The 21,197-nt window shown below is 44.5% G+C and overlaps 1 protein-coding gene across 4 annotated transcripts in view; it reads left to right on the top strand.

Annotated features, from left to right (window-relative positions):
* NOLC1 (nucleolar and coiled-body phosphoprotein 1) overlaps window positions 1-21,197 on the top strand; it is a 518,787-nt gene that overhangs the window by 154,720 nt on the left and 342,870 nt on the right. For all 4 annotated transcript variants that reach the window (XM_069240533.1, XM_069240536.1, XM_069240534.1 and 1 more), the window contains one exon: window positions 20,963-21,143. In XM_069240533.1, coding sequence (XP_069096634.1) covers window positions 20,963-21,143 — 181 coding nt within the window. The remainder of the gene's footprint in view (window positions 1-20,962; window positions 21,144-21,197) is intronic.

The raw sequence follows: 21,197 nt of genomic DNA, 5'->3' as shown, positions 1-21,197 counted from the left end.
GACGACTTTTTATTTAATACTTAAATAACTACACACAGAGACCCAATATCTACCTATGCTTCCAGAAATGCTACCGACCTATTTAAAGAACCTATCAAAGCAATGATAATTACACCTAGGGTCTACTTAAAAAAAAAATAATAATAATAAATACAAATCTGATCCAACTTTTATAAGAACACAATTACCACCTGACTCCATAGTGGTAAGCGGGGTGCGAAAATGTGCCAACAGTCATTCGACAGGGCATGCTCCTCCTCCAGATAAGGAGAGTAAAAAAATTAGACTCAGCGGGCAAAAGAGTGGCTGCTCAAGCTGCTAAGCACTGGAGAATTGCAAATTCTTAAGCACTCCTGGCAAGGTACAGATAGAGCCCACTGGGATGAAACTGAAGGAACTACTGCACTATCTTCCATAGGAGCATCAAAAATGAGGACAGGAAATAGTAGCAGAGGGACAGACCATTTCAAACAATGCAATCAGATGTGCTACTGATGCAGTCGACACAGCAGCAAGGGGGGGGTCAACACTAGTATAGTGATAATAAGACGCACATGGTTGAGGTGCTCAGGTTTCAAACCTGAAATACAAGCTGTATTAAACATGCCTTTTGACAAAGAGCATTTATTTCGGCCAGAGGTGGATACCACCATAGAAAAACTTAGACTACGAAACAGATAAAACCATGGGTGCAGTATATACCAAACCTACTAGGGGTACTTTTCGTAGGCCACAATTTAGAGGTGGTTTCAAAACATAAACCACAGAGGCTTCAACTTCACAACGAAAATAAGGAACACATTTTTATAACAGAGGCTCAAACTGTGAAGGAAGAGGTAAAACATCTGCCTCTAGAGGTTCCTCTTCCACAACAAAAGTGACTTTTTACAAATCATACTTACACAGTGAAGCTAGTGATGCAACTGTTCGGAATGATGGCTATCTTCCCCATGCAAGACTACACATGCGTCCACTGCAACAGTGCCTTTCTCAACAGTGGGTCTCAGTCACAGGGTCATCCCTGGGATCTAGTGTTGTTGAACCACCAGACTCGATGCTCTCTGCAATGGTGGAATCCCACCGACCTTTCAGAATTGGGGCTCTTTCAGTACCCGGTGCCTCAGATCACTCTCACGACAGATGCATCGCAGACAGGGTGGGGAGCTCACCTCAACAACCTCACCATGCAGGGGAAATGGGATCCCCTTCAACAGACTACATCAATTATTGGCAATTTCTGGAAGTCTTTCTATCACTCAAAGCATTCCTTACACAAATCTCACACAAGGTAGTGTTAGTCCGTACAGACAATATGACAACAATGTATTATCTGCAAAAATGGGGGGTGGGGTACACACTCATCCCAATTGTCCCTTCTAGCTCAGACAATTTGGAAGTGAGGGATTCACAATTGTATCCAATTACTGGCAGAATATCTCCCAGGAATGGACTCTGTTAGCTGACCTATTAAGCACGCCGCATCAACAAGTCCACAAATGGGAAATTCATCCATAGGTTCCTCACCAATACTTTCAATTAAGGGGAATACCAGAGATCGAGCTCTTTGCCACCAATGAAAACTCAAAATGCCCAAACTTTGCGTCCAGATACCCACACACTCAGTCCAAGGGCAATGCTCTATGGATGAATTGGTCAGGGATATTTGCTTCCACTTTTCCGCCTCTCCCACTCATACCATTTCTAATGCGCAAATTGAAACCAACATCACTCACCATGATTCTTGTAGCCCCAACATTGGCATGTCAGCCTTGGTACACAGTATTGTTAGATCCGTCTGTGGTTCCACAGCACAAACTTCCAAACAGACCAAATCTTTTGACTCAAGAGAGGGGCCAAATCAGATATCCAAAGCACTCAATCTTGCGATATGTCTCCTGGAGTCATAGTTTGGCTACTTACAACTTCCTTCTGAATGTATGGCTATTCTTAAAGAAGCACGCAAACCCACAACTATACAGTGTTATGCTGCTAAAAGGAAATATTTGGTATATTATTATCAACCTGAAAATATCAATCCACTTCAAGCATCGGTACAAGATATTTTCTGTTAATTGCTACATTTGCAAAAGGCAAACCTGGCATACTCTTCTATTAGACTTCATTTAGCAGCCATATCTGCTTACCTCCAAAACAGACAGCATGTTGTTTCTTTATTTCGGATTCCTGTGATTAAGACATTTATTCCACAGAGTTCCTCCAGCTCCTTTATAAAACCTTAATGTAAGGAAATGCCTCCTTGGCATGGTTACCCCCTGACTTTTTGCCTCTGCTGATGTCAAGTTATGATTTGAAAGTGTGCTGAGGCCTGCTAACCAGGCCCCAGCACCAGTGTTGTTTCCCTAACCTGTACCTTTGTCTCCACAATTGGCACACCCTGGCATCCAGGTAAGTCCCTTGTAACATACAGAGCCAACTTCCTACACTTAACATTGTACTTACCAGACTTATGGGTTCACCATTTGAACCCATGCATTCCTATGCTTTACAATTCCTTCCATGAAAGGTTGCTTTGTTAGTAGCTATAACCTCTCTAAGAAGAGTTAGTGAAATACAAGCGTTCACTTTAGAGGAACCATTCTTCCAAATACACAAAGATAAAATAGTCCTTAGAACAAAGCCTTAATTCCTACCCAAGGTACTTTCACCATTTCATATTAATCAATCAATGGAGTTGCCACTCTTCTTCCCACAGCCAGACTCTGGCGCTGAAAGAGCTCTCCATACACAGAATGTTAAGAGCTCTCATCTATTACACTGACAGGACAAAAAGGTTGTAGGAAATCAAAACAACTATTCATAGCTTTTTCAGTGCCTCACAAGGGTAATCCAATTTCAAAGACTGGATTAGCTAAATGGATAGTCAAGTGTATCCAAAGTTATCATAGAGCTAAAAGATAACTACCAGTAGCTCCTAAAGCGCACACATCGAGGGAAAAGGGACCTCTGTGGCCTTTTTAGGAAACATTCCCATAGCAAATATTTATAAAGCTTCTACTTGGTCTACACCACACACATTTACTAAACACTACTGTGTAGATGTTCTAGCTCGTCAAGAAGCAAATGTTGGCCAAGAAGTCGTTACGGCATTTTTTCAAGCTACTCCAACAGGCTAGCCACTGCTTATTTGGGAGAGTACTGCTTTAAAGTCTATGCAAAACGTGTATCTACAGCCACACATGCCATTGAACGGAAAATGTTACTTACCCAATAGACATCCAGTGCTGTAGATTCACATGTGCCCTCCCTCCTCCCCGGAAGCCTGTGGGTGTTGTAGTACAGCATATTGTAAATATGTACATACATTGCATGGACATCTCTTATTTACGATCTACTTTTACATATGTACACTCTTTACTTCACCCGCCTGCGGGAAAACAATCTCCCAAAGGACTTGATGCCCATGCGCAGTATCACCAAGAGGAGGAGTCACTCGATCTTGTGACTGGAAAATGTTCTTAGAAGAAAAACAACTCGTCACACTCCGAGCCCAACACTAGATAGCGAACTCATGCAATGCATGTGAATCTACAGGACTGCATTCCACAGATGTCTACTGAGTAAGTAACATTTTCCTTTCAGCAAAGTAAGTGTCCGTGGTGGTGGCCAGAGAGTCACGAAATGGAGCGTCTTCTAACAGTGACAGCTGCATCCTCCAAGTAAGAATAGGAGCAGGTACCCGACCCCAGGTAAGTGTCCTCTCTAATGGGTTGTGGTCCAAAAATGTTTTCGCAAGGTATGTAGTATGTGTGATATGGGGTTGCAATTGTGAGGAGCAGAGAAATCTGTCAAGGCAAAGGTGTAGTAAGTCGGGGTAGGAGGAAAAAAAAGTATTCACACAGGCCTACATTGAGAGTGCGCCGACGATTAGTCAGTGTCCAACTCGTAATCCATTGTTGGAGGGCTTTAGCTTGACGTGCGGCTGTGGGGAGCCGGTGGGTGAGATTGCTCTAGAGAGATGTCTAATACTGCATTACTATCTCCTCCCCATGGGTACTCCACCCAGTCCTCTAATTATGTTTTCTGGTGTGCCCGGTATGTCTCCTGGTCTGTATTGGGAGCATAAATGCACCCCAGCGGACTGCCATCTACGGTACCTCTCAACAATATGTATCTGCCTTGGGTGTCCATACGAGTTTCCTGTGGCGCAAAGGGCATTCCCGCCAGGATTCAAATTGCAGCATCACACGTGTATGCTGAGTGGGATGTGAAAAAAAAACCTTGCCTTTCATTTTTTCTGTCGCTTTTGCACATCTATTGCTACAAGATGTTTCTGGCAGATATGCAATCTGGGCATGCCTTCTGTGTAATTGGGCAAACACTTAATGGCGTTTAACAAGCTAAACCCCCGAATATTCCAGGTGTGGATGTTATATGATTTTGGGACTGTAGACATGGTATTTGTGGCTGAAACTATGAGGCTTGTGTCGTCATGAGGTCAGTCTGGCTGAAGACCCACCCGAGAGGGTGACACTAAATAGCCCAGGAAGGGAGATTGGTCACCTAGCAGGATGACATATCAGGAGGGGGCTGTGATGTAACCTACTTGACCTGGCCACTCGGATGCTCCGTGGGGCCTCTGCCCACCTTGGATTCAAGATGGCAGAATCAAGTGGCCGCGTGGAGGAGTTCTGGACACCACCCCTGGTGTTCTGATGGGCAGGTGCATTGTCACTCCCCTTTCTATTGTCAAGTTTCAGCCATGGCAGTGACCGGGGCTCCCTGGACTGGTCCAAACAGGTTTATGCAAGGAGGGCACCAAGGGCCATATGTACGAACACTTTTTCCCATAGACACAGAATGGGCAAAAACCTTCGATACATCTGGCCCTAAATGTGCCCTTCAAAGCCTACCGGTGGCTTGGGGAGTCTACCTCTCCCAAACGATATAACACCTATTTCCAAAGAGAGAGTGTTGCCTCCCTCTCCCAAAGGAAATCCTTTGTTCTGCCTTTCTCTGCCAGATCTGGTCAAGCAGCAGGCGGGCATAAACCTGTCTAAGGTGTGGCAGCAGCGTGGGCAGCCTGGAAAACCACAAAAGACTAGTAGGAGCAATGCTGGGGGTCCTCTATGGAGACCCCAGAGTGCATGGAATCATACACAGGTACCTACACCCTGCCCTCAGGGTTAAGAGGACCTTTAGACTTACAGTGACCTGTAGTGAAAGGGTGCTTGCACCTTTTCACGCAGGCCACAATGTCAGGCATTCAGACACAATTTGCACAGGCTCCCATGGGTGGCACAATACATGCTGCAGCCAATGGGGAACCCCTGGTGCCCCAAAGCCCTGTGTACCTAAGTAACATATATTGGGGACTTATATGGGGGCACCAGTATGCCAATTGTGGAGTGTGCTAAGTCCTAATGAAATTTAGAGGGTTAGAGCACATTCACTGGGGTCCTAGTCAGCAGAATCCCAGTGAACACAGTCAAAATACACTGACAGGCAAAAAGTGGGGGTAACCATGCCAGAAATACTACTTTCCTACAGTGGTACCAAGGGCTCTGTGACCAGGAAGGGTCCCTAAGGGCTGTGGCATGTATTGTGCCACCCTAAAGTACCCCTCACCAAGCACATTCACTTTGCCATTGCAGTTTGTGTGTACTGGTGGGGAGAGAAAGGTAGAGTTGATGTGGCATCCCTCTCAGCGTGCCATTCCCATTCCCATCAACCTCTGCCTGTTGCATAGGTAAGTCACCCCTCTAGCAGGCCTTACAACCCTACTGCAGGGTGCACTATACCACAGGTGAGGGCATAGTTGCATGACCAATATGCCCCTACAGTGTTGTAAGTGCAGTGTGTCCATATAGGGTACATGTGCTGGGAGTTTGTCATCACGAATTCCACAGCTCCATGAAGTCTGGTATCAAACATCTAAGCACAATAAACCCACACTGATGCCAGTGTTGGATTTATTTAAAAAATGCACCCAGAAGGCATCTGAGAGATGCCCCCTGTATTGTAGCCAAACTTCTAGTGCAGGACTGACCTGTTTGTGCTAGCCTGCCTCTGCCAGACAAGAAAGATCACTGGTGCTGGGGCCTGGGTAGCAGTATCCCAGCACACTGTCAAGTCAGCATCAATAGTGGGGGGGATGGATGGATGGATGGATGTGTGTGTGTCCGTGGCAAAAAGGGCACTTCCCTAAACCAGACAATGCTCTATGGATCAATGGGTCAGGGATATTTGCCTACGCTTTCCACCTCTCCCCCTTCTTCCCTTTGTGGTCAGGAAACATAGACAATCCTCTCACCCTCGTTCTAGTGGCTCCCACATGGGCACGTCATCCATGGTTCACAACACTACTCGAACTCTCAGTAGTTCCACACAAGAAGCTTCCCCTACACCTGGACCTCCATACTCAGAAAATGGAGAAATCAGACATTCAAATCCCAAAGATATTAACCTTGCAATTTGGCTTCTGAGGTCATAGTTTGGATATTTGCATTTACCTTCTGACTGCATGACCATTCTTAAGGAAGCATGCAAGCCCACAAGCAGAGCATGATACGCCTCTAAATGGAAAAGGTTTGTCATTTATTGTCAAAACCAACAAATAGACCCACTTGATGTACCTATTCAAGACATTGTTTGCTATTTGTTATACTTGCAAACTTGTGGTCTAGCATAATCTTCAATATAACTGCATTTGGCTGCAATAGCAGCTTACTTACAAAATAGGCAGCATTTAACGCTTTTAAAACTTCCCGTCATTAAAGTATTTATGGAAGGTATTAAGAGTGATTCTACCCACAGTGCTTCCAACACCAACATGGAATCTTAATATTGTGCTTATCAGACTTATGGGACCTCCATTTGAACCTTTACATAAATGTCCAATTCAGTTTCTTTCTTGCAAAGTATCTCTTTTGCTGGTAATCACTTCACTAAGAAGTGTGAGTGAAATACAGTCATTAAGCTTGGAAGAACCTTTCTTCCAGATATTTAAGATGGGATGGTACTCCGTACTAACCCAATATATATATATATATATATATATATATATATATATATATATATATATATATATATATATATATATATATATATATATATATATTGGTGTTGGGCTCGGAGTGTTACAAGTTGTTTTTCTTCTAAGAAGTCTTTTCGAGTCACGAGATCGAGGGACTCCTCCCCTTTCGGCTCCATTGCGCATGGGCGTCGACTCCATCTTAGATTGGTTTTTTTCCGCCATCGGGTTCGGACGTGTTCCTTTTCGCTCTGTTTCGGGTCGGAAAGTTAGTTAGAATCTCGGAAAAATAGTCGGTATTGTTTGCGTTCGGTATTGGGTTAGTTATAACAGATCGACACCGACTTTTGAAGAGCTCCGGTGGCCCTTCGGGGTTTTTTCGATCCCCCCCGTCGGGGCCTGGTCGGCCCGGCCACGTGTCTCTTCAAGGCTGATGGAACGGACCCCATTCCGTTTCTGTCCAAAATGCCATAACAAGTATCCATATACAGATCAGCATCTGGTCTGTAACTTGTCTGTCTCCAGAGCACAAGGAGGATACCTGTGAAGCCTGTCGAGCGAAACGACATTAAGAGATTAAGAGACCGAAGAGCAAGAAGACTGCAGATGGCGCCGACAGGACAAGGGTGTTTCGAGGAGGAAGAAGAAAGCTTCTCCATCCATGAATCTTACTCGGACGAGCTCGATCCCGAAGAAACGCCGAAAACCGCAAGTAAGACGTCGAAACATAAAACTCACGAGAAGACAACAAAAGCCCATGGGACGCCACCGCCAACAGGCCATGGCTTAACCCGAAAAATAGGTGACCGATCATCGGCACCGAAAAAGGGCATGCATGTGGTGAAGTCATCCGACTCCGGTCGAGATACCGCCACACAGCAATCTCGGGCCCAAGACAGCGGCTCCGAACAGATTCGGCACCGAGACAGTGGCACCGAAATGGTTCGGCACCGAGAAACCACGATGCCGAAAATAAAAAAGGCTGCCTCGGAGCCCAAAAAGGCGACCGAAAAGATTTTGATTCCGAAACATCCAGCCTCGGAACCGAAAACAGGTTCCTACACAGGGGAACAGGGATTGTCCTCCCAGATGCAAGGACATAAGTTCGGAGAGGAACTTCAATCTGTTGAGCCAGACTACACGCAAAGAAGGCTCCACATTCAAAGACAAAGGGAAGATAAGCACTCTTCCCCCAATTAAGATGAAAAGAAGACTTGCCTTTCAAGAAAAGGACAAGCAGCCACAGGCAAAGGTGGCAAGACAAACAACTCCACCACCATCTCCACCACCATCAATGCACACATCACCGGTAGCCACTCCACCACTGATGCAATCTCCGACTCATACTGCAATGAGTCAAGATGATCCTGATGCATGGGACCTTTATGATGCTCCTGTATCAGATAACAGCCCAGACTGTTACCCTACAAGGCCGTCGCCACCTGAAGACAGTACATCCTACACGCAGGTGGTCTCAAGGGCAGCTGCATTTCATAACGTCACTTTGCATTCTGAACGAATTGACGATGACTTTTTATTTAATACACTCTCCTCCACTCGTAGCCAATACCAAAGCTTACCTATGCTCCCAGGAATGCTAAAACATTCAAAACAAATATTTCAGGAGCCTGTTAAAGGCAGACCATAACTCCAAGAGTGGAAAAAAAAAAGTACAAGCCACCACCAACAGACCCTGTTTATATTACGCAGCAATTAACACCAGATTTGGTGGTTGTTGGGGCAGCTCGCAAGAGAGCAAACTCTCATACCTCGGGAGATGGGCCACCTCCAGACAAGGAAAGTCGCAAATTTGATGCTGCGGGTAAAAGAGTTGCAGCACAAGCAGCAAACCAATGGCGTATTGCCAATTCACAAGCACTTTTGGCAAGATATGATAGCGCTCATTGGGACGAAATGCAGCATTTCATAGAACACTTACCCAAAGAGTTCCAAAAAAGGGCACAACAAGTGGTAGAAGAAGGACAAAGTATCTCCAATAATCCGATACGGTCATCAATGGAAGCAGCAGATACAGCTGCAAGGACAGTAAATACTGCAATAACAATAAGGAGACACGCATGGTTGCGTACGTCAGGATTCAAGCCGGAAATACAACAAGCCGTGCTGAATATGCCCTTTAATGAACAGCAGTTGTTTGGGCCGGAAGTCGACACTGCTATTGAAAAACTCAAAAAAGATACTGATACCGCAAAAGCCATGGGCGCACTCTACTCCCCACAAAGCAGAGGCACATTTTGCAAAACACCATTTAGGGGAGGCCACAACCTCACAAGCAAGGCCCACTTATCAAAGCCAATACCAGCGGGGAAGTTTTCGGGGGCAGTATAGAGGGGCACAATTCCAAAAAAATAGAGGGACGTTCCAAAGCCCCAAAACCCCTCAATACAAGCAGTGACTTCCAAGTCACACATCCCCAACACATAACACCTGTGGGGGGGAGACTAAGACAATTTTACAAACATTGGGAGGAGATAACAGACACTTGGGTACTGGCAATTATCCAGCATGGTTATTGCATAGAATTTCTCAAATTCCCTCCAAACGTACCACTGAAAACACACAATATGTCAAAACAACATATAGATCTTCTAGGACTAGAAGTTCAGGCATTACTACTAAAAGAAGCAATAGAATTAGTACCAGAACACCAGAAAGGAACAGGAGTTTACTCTCTGTACTTTCTCATACCCAAAAAAGACAAGACTCTGAGACCTATATTAGATCTCCGAACATTAAATACCTACATCAAATCAGATCACTTTCACATGGTGACATTACAAGACGTAATCCCACTACTCAAACAACAAGACTACATGACAACACTAGACCTAAAGGATGCATATTTCCATATACCGATAAATCCTTCACACAGAAAGTACTTAAGGTTTGTATTCCAAGGGATACATTACCAATTCAAGGTGTTGCCATTCGGAATAACAACTGCGCCAAGAGTTTTTACAAAGTGCCTAGCAGTCGTAGCTGCACATATCAGAAGGCAGCAAATACATGTGTTCCCGTACCTAGACGATTGGTTAATCAAAACCAACACTCTAGAAAGGTGTTCACAACACACAAAGTATGTCATAGAAACCCTCCACAAACTAGGTTTCTCAATCAACTACACAAAGTCACACCTTCTGCCGTGTCAAACACAGCAATACTTAGGGGCGATAATCAACACAGCAAAAGGGATTGCCACTCCAAGTCCACAAAGGGTTCAGGCAATTCACAATGTAATACAGGCCATGTATCCAAATCAAAAAATACAAGTCAAAATGGTGATGAAACTCCTAGGCATGATGTCCTCATGCATAGCCATTGTCCCAAACGCAAGGTTGCACATGCGGCCCTTACAACAGTGCCTAGCATCACAGTGGTCACAGGCACAGGGTCAAATTCTAGATCTGGTGTTGGTAGACCGCCAAACATACACCTCGCTTCAATGGTGGAACAGTATAAATTTAAACCAAGGGCGGCCTTTCCAAGACCCAGTGCCACAATATGTAATAACAGATGCCTCCATGATAGGGTGGGGAGCACACCTCAATCAATACAGCATCCAAGGACAATGGGACACTCACCAAAAACAGTTTCACATAAATCACTTAGAACTATTGGCAGTATTTCTAGCGCTGAAAGCATTTCAACCCATAATAAGCTACAAACACATTCTTGTTAAAACAGACAACATGACAACGATGTATTACCTAAACAAACAGGGAGGCACACACTCAACACAGTTGTGTCTCCTGGCACAGAAAATATGGCATTGGGCGATTCACAACCACATTCGCCTAATAGCACAATTTATTCCAGGAATTCAGAACCAGCTAGCGGACAATCTTTCTCGGGATCACCAACAGATCCACGAATGGGAGATTCACCCCCAAATACTGAATACTTACTTCCAGAGTTGGGGAACACCACAAATAGATCTATTTGCAACAAAGGAAAACGCAAAATGCCAAAACTTCGCATCCAGGTACCCACAAGATCAGTCTCAGGGCAATGCGTTATGGATGAGTTGGTCAGGTATATTTGCTTACGCTTTTCCCCCTCTCCCACTCCTTCCATATCTAGTAAACAAGATGAGTCAAAACAAACTCAAACTCATACTAATAGCACCAACATGGGCAAGGCAACCTTGGTACACAACACTACTAGACCTCTCAGTAGTGCCTCATGTCAAACTACCAAACATACCAGATCTGTTAACGCAACACAATCAACAGATCAGACACCCAAACCCAGCATCGCTGAATCTAGCAATCTGGCTCCTGAGGTCCTAGAGTTCGGACATTTAGACCTTACACAGGAATGTATGGAGGTCATAAAACAAGCTAGGAAACCTACCACTAGACATTGCTATGCAAATAAGTGGAAAAGATTTATTACTGCCATAATAATCAAATTCAACCCTTACACGCATCTGCCAAAGACATCATAGGATACTTAATACATTTGCAAAAATCAAAGCTAGCTTTTTCTTCCATTAAAATACATCTTACAGCAATTTCAGCTTGCCTACAAATTACGCACTCAACTTCTCTATTTAGAATACCTGTCATAAAAGCATTTATGGAAGATCTAAAGAGAATTATACCACCAAGAACACCACCAGTTCCTTCATGGAACCTCAACATTGTCTTAACACGACTCATGGGTCCACCTTTTGAGCCCATGCACTCTTGTGAAATGCAATACTTAACATGGAAAGTTGCATTTTTAATTGCCATCACATCTTTAAGAAGAGTAAGTGAGATTCAAGCATTTACCATACAAGAACCATTTATTCAGATACACAAGCATAAAGTAGTTCTACGAACAAATCCTAAATTCTTACCAAAAGTCATATCACCGTTCCACTTAAATCAAACAGTAGAATTACCAGTGTTCTTCCCACAGCCAGACTCTGTAGCTGAAAGGGCACTACATACATTAGACATCAAGAGCGTTAATGTACTACATTGACAGAACAAAACTAATTCGCAAAACAAAACAATTATTTATTGCTTTCCAAAAACCTCATACAGGAAATCCAATTTCTAAGCAAGGCATTGCTAGATGGATAGTTAAGTGCATTCAAACCTGTTATCTTAAAGCAAAAAGAGAACTGCCTATTACACCAAAGGCACACTCAACTAGAAAGAAAGGTGCTACCATGGCCTTTCTAGGAAATATTCCAATGACCGAAATATGTAAGGCAGCTACATGGTCTACGCCTCATACATTTACCAAACACTACTGTGTAGACGTGCTAACAACACCGCAAGCCACAGTAGGCCAAGCAGTACTACAAACATTGTTTCAGACAACTTCAACTCCTACAGGCTGAACCACCGCTTTTGGGGAGATAACTGCTTACTAGTCTATGCACAGCATGTGTATCTGCAGCTACACATGCCACCGAACGGAAAATGTCACTTACCCAGTGTACATCTGTTCGTGGCATTAGTCGCTTCAGATTCACATGCGCCCACCCGCCTCCCCGGGAGCCTGTAGCCGTTTAGAAGTTGATCTTGAACATCTGTATATTTGTAAATATATATATATTACTTTAAAGTACATTATGTACATACGTATTCACTCCATTGCATGGCCACTATTACTAGCATATACAACTCCTACCTCACCCTCTGCGGGGGGAAAACAATCTAAGATGGAGTCGACGCCCATGCGCAATGGAGCCGAAAGGGGAGGAGTCCCTCGATCTCGTGACTCGAAAAGACTTCTTCGAAGAGCCACATGGTCAAATCTACACACATTGACCATATATTATTGTGTGGATGTCTTCGCACGGCAACAAGAAAATGTTTAACAGGCTATGCTCCCTACTCTTTTTCAAACAAATACAAATTACACACGGATTAGCCACAGCTTTTGGAGACGGCACTGCTTTATAGTCTATGCACAGCATGTGTATCTACAGCCACACATGCCATTGAACGGATTATGTTACCCTGTAAGCATCTGATTGTGGCATGTAGTGCTGTAGATTCACATGCGCCCGCCCACCTTCCCGTACACCTGTGGCTGTTACAGTACTCTTTATTACACTTCACATGCATGGACATCTCTTATAACAATATATTTGCACTCCATTATCACCCGAGTGCCGGAAAACAACTAACAATGAAGTCGATGACCATGCGCAGTGTGACTGAAAGAAGGGGTCACTTTACGCCCGTGACTCTGACTTCTTTGAAGAAAAACAACTTGTATACGTCTGGGCCCAATACTAAATGACAGAAATAAGCACAGTATGTGAATCTCCTGCACTACATGCCACAAACTGATGTTTACAGAGTAAGTAGCATAGTCCTTCCCCTTCTCCTTTTATTTTGCCTCTTTGGGACCTTCATTTGGTCCTCACTTTCTTGATGTGTGCCTCTTTTGAGCCTCTCTACAATTGTCCCCTCTGGCCGCTCACGATTAAAGCAGCCTTCCTGTTGGCCATTAAATCTGTCCTGAGGGTGAGCGAGCTGCAGGCTTAATATTTCAAGCCTCCTTTCTTAGTTTATCTGAGCAAACTGATGCTTCACACTGGGGCCTTTTTCCTGCTGAAAGTGGTAACACTGTGTCATGTGGGCCAGTCTGTCACCTTGGCCACCTTATGTGCTCCTTCACATCCCTCTAAGGAAGAGGAGCAATTCCACCATGTTGAGCCAAAAAGAGTGTCGTCGTTCTGTTCAAAATTGAACAAAATGATTCCGGATGGGCGACCAGCACTTTGTGGAGAATGTTGGATCAAAGAAAGGTTGGGTCAATCTCTCCATCAAGATCTGCTATGCACTGGAGAAAGACTCCTCCTAAAGGGCACGTTCCACTAGAGATAAAGCTGCGACCATTGCGTTAGCATGTGGAGTGCTAGTCCTGGACATCCGGCAGGCAGTAACAAGGGCTTCCCTGCACACGTTTACCAAGCACTAATTCCCAGACAGTCAGGTCTGTAGGGACAAGCATTTCACCCGTTCAGTCCTGCAGAACATTCTAGTTTACATTTGTCTGCAGACCCACCACCAAGGGTGGTATTGCTTGGGTAGCTATGCAAAGGTAAGTAATCTGCAGCTAGAAGTGTCTATCAGATGAGCAAGTTACTTCCCTTTGTTAACGCTTTAGCTGGTAGAGACAGTATCTACCTGCAGATTCCTTACCGACCCACCCATTCCTCCCTGCTCTTCAAACATATTTCTAGGGTTAAGGATGGCCCTTTCAGGGCCCTTGTTTGGATATACCAGTGTCAGTGCTTTTCATGGCTCTGTGCCTCTGGTGTGGAAAGTTGTGAAAAGTAACTGACGTAGTTGTGCCAGGGTGGCGCCTATATAGGGGAAGCGCACATCAGTTCTGCTGTGAATTATGCCGAGACGCAGAGCTGACCGACCCCACATACCGTTGCGCATGGGTACTCCCAAAAAATCTTCCAGATCCAGGCTGGCTCCTAAGGAGAATTCAAAAGAAAGGAATCTGCGGCTCAATGTTGTCTCTAACAGATAAGGCATTATCGAAGGTAAGTAACTTGTTAATTTGTTCTGTGCCTTGACACCCTGTGAATCTCTACTCTAAGTACCTCTCTGGAGTTCCTGGGGGGCTTTTGATGTGTACTCCTGCTGTGGATTGGGACTTGAAGGACTAGAGTCAGAAGATAAATGTTCTTTGAGGACAAACCTGGTGTGTGTATCTGACTAGTGCTGCATTGCAGTTAGTGACAAATTGTGCCTTATTCATGGTCTACTGCAACTATTGACAGCTACACGGAACATGCCAGATCCATGGATAGGCAGTAAGCAGATTAGGTCAATTCAGATGCATTATTGTTCTCCATTAATTACAGTAGTTTACTCTTCTTTAATGGTTTGGTACACATAGGAAAAAGAGAGAGGATGCTATTTGTGAAATGTCTTTAGGTCTGCATTTCAACAGTCATTCAGCAGTAGCTTGATGAATTGAGACAAGCATCTTTGGATAAGGTAATAGATTGAGCCCCATTCTTCATCTGCATAGTGAATAGAACATGGATCTGCACGGAGAGGGCGTTTGTCCCCGTTGATAGACAAGAATCTCTGATGATCAATTTCTCCTGTGGCCTAAAAGATTTAAACACTGCTTTAAATCACAATATGATTTTGGGCTAGGGACATCACTGCATTGAACATAAATGGTGACATGATACTGTTGATTTTTGTTATAAAGCAAATCTGCAAATCATATCAGACTAGAACAGCAGGGTTAATTTTGATTCCATTAATGGCAGGGTATGCAATTTCTTTTGTAATAGTGAATAATTCCATAATAGTATTAACCACCTTCCTTGTAGCAAGCTTCCCACCTTCCAAATTTCCAGCCTGATTCCAGAATTGTCTGAGCTCTGTCACTAGTTCTTAAAATTCCAGAAACGTATATGACAGGGCTTCTAAAGTCTAGTTCTCAGTAGAAACGTGTGAATCCTCCTGGTCCAGTAGGTGCCCTCAATTCTGGGTTCCACCTTGACTCGAAAATTTCAGTTGGGATGGCTAGTTTCAGAAATAAATCTGCCTCTTAAATAAAAGTCTAAACACAAAAATTACAAAGTACTTTAAACTGATTTATGGACTGCTTGAGCTGTGTCCTGCTTGTATGTTGCTGGCCCGAGCATAGAAACTCTGAAGGAATCAGAATTGCACCATTGACTACACTGGATTTGGCTAGTGTTTGATGGTTTTGTAGGTTCTTTGACTTTTTTTGTTTTCCTAAAATCTCAACTGCTGAATCTTCAACACAATGATAGTCATACGTAGTAAATGTATCCACACACATTGTACAGTCGAAGCTACATTATATCATTTTTGCCAGGGATGTAGGTCTTAGTGACTAAAGCAACAGTTGATTCTCTGTATATTAAAGGACCTGGAAAGTCCCAAAGTATTTGATTGCACCTGAGAGCAGGCCCAAAGTATAACAGTGGTCTCAGGGTCCTTGTTAGAGAAACTCTGAAACCGAAGCTATATGAAAGGTTTTATCTCAAAACTTCAAGGGATCCACGTAAGGCTCACCACCCTTGGCTCCCTGGGTGTCTAGTTTTTAAAAATGTCTGGATTTGGTTGGCAGCTGAGCTTGGATGTTAATACTGCAGCTACTACTAATGCCAATATCTCAACTTTGCATTTTTGGGTCCTTTTGCGTTATGGGTTCTCTCTAGGCTGAGCCACACAAGTAGGGTAGTTTTTTTTATCAGGAAAAGTATCGGAACCCTGAGGGGTTGGGAATTTTTTGGATTCCTGCTGATTCCAGAACGTTTTAGAAATGTGAGGGGAAATTTAATGATTTTTGTCGAGGTTTGAAGGGCATTGCGAGTAAGAAATTGTTCTGAAACCAACACAAGGCACAGCACTCTGGACTCCTGAGTGCCTAGTTTTCAGAAATGTCTGAGTTTAGTATGTTTCCATGGCTGGCAGCTGAGCAATAAGAGGAACGTTTCAATTTACCCCCACTTTGTCTGGCAAGCTAAGCCCAAAAGAATCAAATGTTCCCCTTGCTTGCCATGGGGATGGGCATGCTCTGACATAAAGACTGTTGAGGCTTTACGGGTTGGAAATGGTCACAATGCAAGGGTGGCCCACACATACTTTTTTTTCACAAAAGAAAAAACAATCTCTGGTGTTTATGGGCTTTCTTTGGGCCCCAGAATCCCCACTGTAGGAAGTTGGCTCTGTATATACTATTTCAAAGTAAGAAATAGTGTGCAAGGGTTCCCCTTTGAGGTAAGATGGTGGCAAAATTAGATAATTCTAATTCTCTATTTTGTGGTAGTGTGGTCGAGCAGTAGGCTTATCAGAGGTTAGCGTTAAGCATTGTTGTACACACACAGGCAATAAATGAGGAACACACACTCAAAGACTTACTCTAGGCCAATAGGTTTTTATATAGAAAAATAACATTTCAAGAACCACAGGTTCAAGATTTGAAGTAAATACATAAAATGCAAGGTACTCCACATAGGTAAGTTAAGAACTTTTAATTAAAGCAATATCATATACAGTTTTTGTTAAAATGGCAATAAGCTATTTTAAAAGTGGATACAGTGCAAAAATCAAAAGTTCCTGGGGTAGCTAAGTAAAGGTTAGATTGTGAGGTAAGGAACACTTACAAGTCTCAGTTCCTGGGCATAGGAAGCCCACCGTTGGGGGTTCAAGGCAACCCCAAAGTTACCACACCACAGCTCCGGGCCGGTCAGGAGCAGAGGTCATAGAGGTTCCCAAAAACACATAGGCGCCTATGGAGAACAGGGGTGCTCCGGTTCCAGTCTGCCAGCAGGTAAGTACCTGCGTCCTCGGGGGGGGGGGGGCAGGCCTGAGGGGTTTTGTAGAGCACTGGGGGGAAACAAGTAGGCCCACAAAACACACCCTCAGCGGCACAGTGGCGGCCGGGTGCAGTGTGCAAAGCAGGCGTTGGGTATCAGATAGGAAACATTGGAGGAACCCGGGGTCACTCTAGCGGCACAGGGGGGGCTTCTCGGGACAGCCACCACCTGAGCTAGGCAGAGGGTCGCCTGGGGTCACTCCTGTGCTGAAGTTCGGTTCTTCTGGTCCTGGGGGCTGCGGGTGCAGTGCTTGGCCAAGGCGTCGGGTCCCTTGTTAAAGGCAGTCACGGTCAGGGGGAGCCTCTTGATTCTCTTTGCAGGCGTCGCTGTGAGTGTCCAGGGGGATTGTCTCGGGCTACTCACGGGGTCGCAGTCGCCGGGAAGTTCTCCCTGTGGTGTTTGTTCTCTGGATCTCGAGCTGGGGGCGTCAGGAGCAGTATGTGAATTCTCACACTTACGGTGGGAAGAGTTGAGTTCTTTGGAAGCTTCTTCTTTGTTGCAAAGATGTTGCTGTTTTTGAGGAGCCGCTGCTCACGGGAGTTTCTTGGTCCTGGGGGTCAGAGCAGTCCTCTGAGGCTTCAGAGGTCACTGGTCCCTGTTGGATGCGTCGCTGATTGCAGGTTTTCGACTCTGGAGACAGGCCGGTAGGACTGGGGCCAAAGCAGTTGTCGTCTCTGCAGGCTTGTAGGTCAGCAGTCCTTCTTTGTAGTTCAGGTTGCATGAATCTGATTTCCTGGGTTCTGGGGTGCACCTAAATACTTAATTTAGGGGGGTGTTTAGGTCTGGGAGGGCAGTAGCCATTGGCTACTGTCCTGGAGGGTGGCTACACTCTCTTGGTGCCTCCTCCCTGTGGGGAGGGGGGCGGGGCAACATCTCTAATCCTATTGGGGGAATCCTCTAAAACTAAAGGCAGTGGTCACCTCAGCTCAGGGCACCTTAGAGTCTGTCCTGACTGGTGGGTGACTCCTCCTTGTTTTTCTAATTATCTCCTCCAGCCTTGCCACCAAAAGTGGGGGCAGTGGCCTGAGGGGCAGGCATCTCCACTAGCTGGGATGCCCTGGAGCACTGTAACAAAGGGGGTGAGCCTTTGACACTCACTGCCAGGTGTTACAGTTCCTGCAGGGGGAGATGAGAAGCACCTCCACCTAGTGCAGGCTTTGTTCCTGGCCACAGCTTGACAAAGGCACTCTCCCAATGTGGCCAGCAACATGTCTGGTGTGTGGCAGGCTGGCAGGTACTGGTCAGCCTACACTAGTAGTCCGATTGGTATCCAGGAGGCATCTCTAAGATGCCCTCTGGGTGCATGTTACAATAAAGTGCACACTGGCATCAGTGTGCATTTATTGTGCTGAGAAGTTTGATACCAAACTTCCCACATTTCTGTGTAGCCATTATGGAACTGTGGAGTTCGTGTTTGACAATCTCCCAGACCATATAATCTTATGTCTACCCTGCACTTACAATGTCTAAGGTTTTGCTTAGACACTGTAGGGGCATAGTGCTCGTGCTCAAATGCCCTCACCTGTGGTATAGTGCAACCTGCCTTAGGGCTGTAAGGCCTGTAAGAGGGGTGACTTACCTATGCCACAGGCGGTGTGAGGTTGGCATGGCACTTGGAGAGGAGTGCCATGTCGACTTAGTCATTTTCTCCCCACCAGCACACACAAGCTGTAGAGCAGTGTGCATGTGTTGAGTGAGGGATCCCCAGGGTGGCATAAGACATGCTGCAGCCCTTAGAGACGTTCCCTGGCATCAGGGCCCTTGGTACCAGGGGTACCAGTTACAAGGGACTTGTCTGAGTTCCAGGGCTGTGCCAATTGTGGAAGCAAAGGTACAGTTGAGGGAAAGAATACTGGTGCTGGGGCCTGGTTTAGCAGGGTCCCAGCACACTTTCAATGATAACTTAGCATCAGCAAAGGCAAAAATATAGGGGTAACCATGCCAATTTGGCATTTCCTTACACCCGCCTACCAACTCCACTCCTATAGGCCCTGGAAGCAGTCATTTGGGGTGGTGCTGCAACACCACCAATGTAACCATGCAGAGGTTCAGACAGTGAATCAGCAGTAAAGATGCGATTTTTTTTGTTTTTTTTTTTTTTTTCTTGTCATTTCCCATGCGTTTAAAGATACAGGACAAATTTCCTACTTTGTTTTGTGATAAATTGCACCTTATTCTTTAAACATGGAGATTGGTGTTTTCTTTCTCTGACTGCAAATTATGAGGGGTTTGTAAATTGAACTGCCGGACAAAGATACTGGTGTAAAGAGAGCGTGAAAGGACAGGCTGTAGTATGTCATTTTTTTAACACACAACACAATTTAAATATTTGTAAATAAACTTTACAAATATTTCAAAATATACTCCACATGCTCTTGTTTGTATTCCTGATGTGCTATTGAAACAAAGATTTTAATAAAATCCGAACAAATGAATTCCACACATTTGTTTTGTGCACTATGTAGATTTAGCAGAACTACATGTCTGTGTAAATGTAGTGCCATTGCCATTAAAAATCTGCTGTCAGTCTGCGACCGTGTTCTGCCACAAAACGTTTTAGCAATATTTTTTGACTGTGTGCTCAAAAATGTACCACTGACTCCATAATATACACTTGAGATAGAAAGACTGTTGTTCCCTTTGGGATGTAGGCATATCTCTAACAGATTGTGAACCACTCTCCCAGGGAAGATGGGAGCCAACTCTCTCCAATATCTTCACCCCAACGGTGGCAGAAAAACTGTCAAGTTCTTGGTGGGTTTGTGGGGCAGGTTGATTGGGGAGATTGTATGCTTCTTCTGTGCCAGGAGACGGGCACAGTGGCAGTGTATGCTGCCTCCACACCTTTTATCATTAATCCTTTAGTCTTTTTTTTTGTGATTTTAAGGGGGGAAGGGTGGGGTGGGGATTGGTGGCGGCGGCGGCTTTTGGGAAGCCATGCGGACAATTGAAGGGTAGTGGGTGGGGGGGTCGACACAAAAGACTGAAAGGACGGCAAGTTAGAAACACTGAGTGGGGAGAAGTACACGAGGGAGAAAGCTTGAAAAAATAGTGCACACAAAAGTAGTTTCTAAAAATTAGCAGTGGAAGGACACAAGTAATGCTCTTACTTATGGTTATCTTTCTATCTGATAAACACATCGTACACCTGTTCTATTGAAAAGAAAAGAATGCTGTGAAAAAGCTCTATTTTAGATCAGGTTTCACAGAGGTTGTAAACTCATATGTCTTATTACTCAAAGATGTACTTTATGTGGGTGAGAGAGAATTCGCCATGATCTCATGGAAACTCATGTAAGTTGATTTCTAATACCTGGCCAAATCATGGGTGGGGCATATGCTTTGATGGCATGGTTGGAGTTTTTATGAACAACCATACTTAACTGTTTACATGCATGTTGGAGATTCAAGTCCCTTTACAATCTAACATCGTCCTAAGGATAGGCAAAAACTGTGGTGGCAAGGTCATTCATTAAAAAGGGGGAAAAAACTGTTCTCTGTAAAGTATAAAAGAAAAGTGATTGGTGCTCCGGTTATATTGCAATGCTATGGGAAACATGTTCACATTCCTAGCTTTCTATATGCACATGTTTGTTTTAATTCTTTTTTTCTAGAAAAGCCCTGCCAAAAAAATGCAGCCATTAAATTCTGCAGTAGTCAAGCCTGCTGTCTGTACCCCTAAACTTTCTTGTAATAAAGGACTACTAACCAAAATGAAAGAGAGCTCCAACAGTGATGATTCTTCAGACATTTTGGAAGATGAGAAGGCAACTATAAACTCAAAACCAATCTCTGGTAAGTGGTCATTAGCAAGGACTCTGATCTAGAAATGGTATACCCACTTGAACC

This window comes from Pleurodeles waltl, chromosome 6, assembly GCF_031143425.1.
Source record: "Pleurodeles waltl isolate 20211129_DDA chromosome 6, aPleWal1.hap1.20221129, whole genome shotgun sequence".
In the NCBI taxonomy this organism is placed as follows: domain Eukaryota; kingdom Metazoa; phylum Chordata; class Amphibia; order Caudata; family Salamandridae; genus Pleurodeles; species Pleurodeles waltl.
This window is presented reverse-complemented; position numbering and strand designations above follow the sequence as displayed.